Source organism: Corvus brachyrhynchos, unplaced genomic scaffold (genome assembly GCF_000691975.1).
Source record: "Corvus brachyrhynchos isolate BGI_N302 unplaced genomic scaffold, ASM69197v1 scaffold248, whole genome shotgun sequence".
Lineage (NCBI taxonomy): Eukaryota > Metazoa > Chordata > Aves > Passeriformes > Corvidae > Corvus > Corvus brachyrhynchos.
The window spans coordinates 137144-141620 of NW_008239641.1; the positions used below are offsets into that span (position 1 = coordinate 137144).

At 56.8% G+C, this 4477-nt stretch overlaps 1 protein-coding gene across 1 annotated transcript in view; it reads right to left on the reverse strand.

The window, feature by feature from the left end:
- The window catches only part of TYK2 (tyrosine kinase 2), a 19173-nt gene that overhangs the window by 9867 nt on the left and 4829 nt on the right, over positions 1 to 4477 (reverse strand). Inside the window, exons 7-13 of the mRNA XM_017742324.1 lie at positions 4410 to 4470; positions 3382 to 3555; positions 2526 to 2683; positions 1702 to 1825; positions 1417 to 1609; positions 1070 to 1176; positions 356 to 544 (exon numbers count right to left, since the gene is read on the reverse strand). Of these exons, the coding sequence (XP_017597813.1) occupies positions 356 to 544; positions 1070 to 1176; positions 1417 to 1609; positions 1702 to 1825; positions 2526 to 2683; positions 3382 to 3555; positions 4410 to 4470 (1006 nt within the window). The remainder of the gene's footprint in view (positions 1 to 355; positions 545 to 1069; positions 1177 to 1416; positions 1610 to 1701; positions 1826 to 2525; positions 2684 to 3381; positions 3556 to 4409; positions 4471 to 4477) is intronic.

The following is a 4477-nucleotide window of genomic DNA, read 5'->3' on the forward strand; positions in this document are numbered from 1 at the left end:
GCCCCTTTTGGAGACCCATCCCAGCCCCTTTGGAGCCAAATTCCAGCCCCCTTTGGAGCCCCATCCCAGCCCCTTTTGGAGCCCCATCCCAGGCTTTGGGAGGCAAATTCCAGCCCCCTTTGGAGCTCCATCCCAGCCCCTTTTGGAGCCCCATCCCAGCCCTTTTGGAGCCACATCCCAGCCCTTCTGGAGCCACATCCCACCCTTTCCAGATCCGTTTTCCAGCCCTTTTGTGGCCACATTCCAGCCCTGGGATCCCCATTCCAGCCCTTCTGGGGCCACATTCCAGCCCTTTTGGATCCCTATCCCACCCCCCCAAATCCATGTTTTCCCCCAAATCCCGTGCAGGGCTCACCAGGGCGATGTCCCTGTGGCTGGGATCCAGCACTTTGAGCACCACGTGCAGCTCCCGGCTGTTGTTGTTGTTCTGCTCCGTGGAAAAATACTCGGCCTCGTCGTCGTTCCCGGAATTCCCGAAATTCCCGCAGACGCTCAGGACCCCGTCGTAGATGTTGGTGTGGGTGCCCTGGCCTAGGTGGGCCCGCTGGGAAAAGGGGGAAAAACGGGAGCTGTTGGACCTTGGGAATGTGGGAATTCTCATCTGGAACTTCCCTCTGCGTCCCACTGTGGGAAAAAGCCGCTTCCGTGGGGGTTTTTCCCTCCTTTTTCCTTGGAAAGGGAAGGGAGGAAACAGCAAATCCATCCCGCTGGCTGGGCCAGGGGTGTGGGAGCATCCCGGGATCTGGAGGGAATCCCAGGAAAGCAGAGCTGATCCCTCCATTCCCAAGAATCCCAGGAAAGTAGAGAGGATTCCTCCACCTCTCCCAGTGAATCCCGGGAATCAGAGCAGTGAAATTCCCAGGAATCAGCGAGGATTCCTCCACCTCCCCCAGTGAATCCCGGGAATCAGAGCAGTGAAATTCCCGGGAATCAGCGAGGATTCCTCCACCTCCCCCAGTGAATCCCAGGAATCGGAGCAGTGAAATTCCTGGGAATCAGAGAGGATTCCTCCACCTCCCCCAGTGAATCCCAGGAAACCAGAGCAGCGGAAATCCCGGGAAAGCAGCACCTGCGTGATCTCGTTCTTGCGGATCTGGTGGAAGCTGAGCTGGGTGAGGTTCAGGATCTGCTTCCCGTTATCCTTCGCCTTCCTGGTGATCAGCAGGTCCGAGATCTCTGGGAAAAGAGGGAATGGGAACCCCGTGAGCTCCCTGAGAATGCCAGGAGAGCAGAGCTGGTCCCTTCATTCTCAGGGTGAATCCCAGGGAAGCAGGGCTCCCTCCATCCATCCCTGGGAATCCCAGGAAAGCAGAGTGGATTCCCTCCACCTCCCCCAGTGAATCCCGGGAGTCAGAGCAGCGAAAATCCCAGGAATTCCGGCCGTTCCCGATCCCGAGGGATGATCCCTGTCCTCACCTCCCGGCTTGGGCGGGCAGCACCTCTTCACTGTGAAGTTTTCCTCGCCGGATTTGAGGGTGCAGCCCTTGAGCACATCCAGGAGTTCCCGCAGGGTCGGGAATTCCCGATCCCAGCCTTCCAGCACGAAGGAATCCCCCTTCTTCTGGATCCGGAATTGCCGGTACTTGAAGGCTCCCGGCGTTCCAGGAGCCTGGAAAAGTGGGATCGAGGCAGGAGTTGAAGGCACAAAGCTCCCAGAGCTGGCAGTTCCCGGGAATTCTGAGCTGGGAATCGCATCCCTACCTGCTGCTGGCTCCTCTTGAGCACGGAGAGGATCATCCGGTTGAAATCCAGGACGCTCCAGCGGAGGATGTAGAGCCCTTCCTCCGGCTCTTCCCGGCGGAGCTTGGCAAAAACGAACTCCTCCCTGGAAAAGGGAGGGAGGGCATGGATTGGGATGAGCCCTGAGGGCAGGGAATGGATTGGGATGAGCCCCAAGGGCAGGGAATGGATTGGGATAAGCTCCTGAGGAAAAGAAATTAATTGGGATGAGCCCTGAGGACAGAGAATGATTTGGGATGAATCTAAAGGACATGGAATAGCTCTGGGAGAGCTCCAGGGACACCTGGATGAGCCCTGAGGACACCTGGATGAGCCCTGAGGACAAGGAATGATTTGGGATGAGCCCCGAGGACAGGGAATGATTTGGGATGAATCTGAAGGACACCTGGATGAGCCTCAAGGACAGGGAATGATTTGGGATGAATCTGAAGGACATGGAATGGCTCTGGGAGAGCTCCAGGGACACCTGAATGAGCCCTGAGAACAGGGAATGATTTGGGATGAGCCCTGAGGACACCTGGATGAGCCCCAAGGACAGGGAATGATTTGGGATGAATCTGAGGACAGGGAATGATTTGGGATGAATCTGAAGGACACCTGGATGAGCCCTGAGGACAGAGAATGGCTCGGGATGAACCCAAAGGAAATGAAACAGCCAGGGACCACCCCAAGGACACGGAACAGCTCCGGGATGATCCCCAGGGATCCGGGATGATCCCCAGGGATCCAGGATGATCCCCCAGGATCCCGGATGATCCCTGGGATCGCAGGGAAGCCGCACTCACTGCATGGGCCCGTGGATGCCGTGGTGCAGGCTCAGCAGCAGCCGCGGCGGGGCCACGTCGTGGCACAGGTAATGGCTGGAGTCGGCCGTCAGCCGGAAATATCCGTCCACCAGCGACACCAGGGACAGCGCGCTGCCGGGGCACGGCAGCTGCACCTCCTGGGGAGGAGAGCGGGAAACGCTCGGAAAGTCCTCGGAAAACTCCTGGGAAACCCTCAGGAGACCCTCAAAAAACTCTCAGAAAAGCCCTGGAAAACTCTTGGGAAAAAAACACTCTTAAAGGCCTCGGGAAACCCTCAGAAAACCCTCATAAAACCCATGGAAAACCCTCAGGAAACCCTCAGAAAACCCTCAGGAAACCCGTGGAAAACCCTCAGGAAACCCTCATAAAACCTGTGGAAAACCCTCAGGAAACCCATGGAAAACCCTCAGGAAACCCTCAGGAAACCCGTCAGGAAACCCTCAGAAAACCCTCAGGAAACCCTCAGGAAACCCGTGGAAAACCCTCAGGAAACCCTTGTAAAACCTGTGGAAAACCCTCAGGAAACCCATGGAAAACCCTCAGGAAACCCGTGGAAAACCCTCAGGAAACCCTCACAGAACCCATGGAAAACCCTCAGGAAACCCCTGGAAAACCTTTGGGAAAACTCTTGGGAAACCTTTGGAAAACTCTCAGCAAACCCTTGGAATAAAACACCCATAAAACCCTTGGATAACCCTTGGAAAACCCTTGGAAAACCCTTGGAAAAACCTCAAAAACCCCCATAAAAACCCTTGCTCTTCCCAGCACTGCCTCTTCCCCATCCGGGAAGAAAAATTCCATAATCCCAACATCCGAGGGATGCATCCCCACCCACCAGGCACTCGTTGTCCTGCCGGTGGATGCAGATCCTGGAATCCTTGACCACCACGTGCGTGATTTCCCGGAAATCGCAGAAATGGCACCACTGGGGCTCGGCCGGCGGCGCCTCCAGCTCCTTATTCCCGCTTTTCCTCCCAAAATATCCACGCTGGGAGAAGTTTTCCACGCTCTGTGGGGAGAATTCCAGGTTTTTCCTGCTGCTGGGAAGGGTTTGGGGTGGGGAGGTGGGTACTGGGGAAACTGGGATGAGCTGGAGGCTGAGGGGAAGCGTGGGAGCACAAAGTTGGGATGGGGTGGATTGGGGCTTTGGGATCAGGTGGGATTTGGGGTGATCCCACGTGGATTTGGGGGGTTTTGGGGTGGGATTGGGGGTTTTGGGGTGTCTGTGGATGGAGCTTTGGGATCAGGTGGGATTTGGGGTGATCCCACGTGGATTTGGGGGTTTTGGGGTGTCTGGGGATGGAGGGATTGAGGGGAGAAGGTTTGGGATCAGCTCAGGTGGGATTTGGGGTGATCCCATGTGGATTTGGGGGTTTTGGGGTGTCTGTGGATGGAGTTTTGGGATCAGGTGGGATTTGGGGTGATCCCACATGGATTTGGGGGGTTTTGGGGTGGGATTGGGGGTTTTGGGGTGTCTGTGGATAGAGCTTTGGGATCAGGTGGGATTTGGGGTGATCCCACATGGATTTGGGGGGTTTTGGGGTGGGATTGGGGGTTTTGGGGTGTCTGTGGATGGAGCTTTGGGATCAGGTGGGATTTGGGGTGACCCCACATGGATTTGGGGGGTTTTGGGGTGGGATTGGGGGTTCTGGGGTGTCTGGGGATGCACAAGCCGAGGAGAAGGAGATGGTGTGGGAATGGGATTTGGATGGGAATGCTGGGAAAGGCTCCAGGCAAACTGGGAGGAACTGGAAAAAGAACTCGAGGAACGCTCAGAGCGCCCCAGCACCGCAAACCGAGGGGAAAAAAAACGGGATTTGGGTCGGGAATGGCTCATCCCAAAACCACCTCATCCCAACCCACCTCTCCGGCCACCGGCCGCCACTGGATCCCTCCGGTGCCGGTGACCAGGACGTGGTGAGGGACCGGGA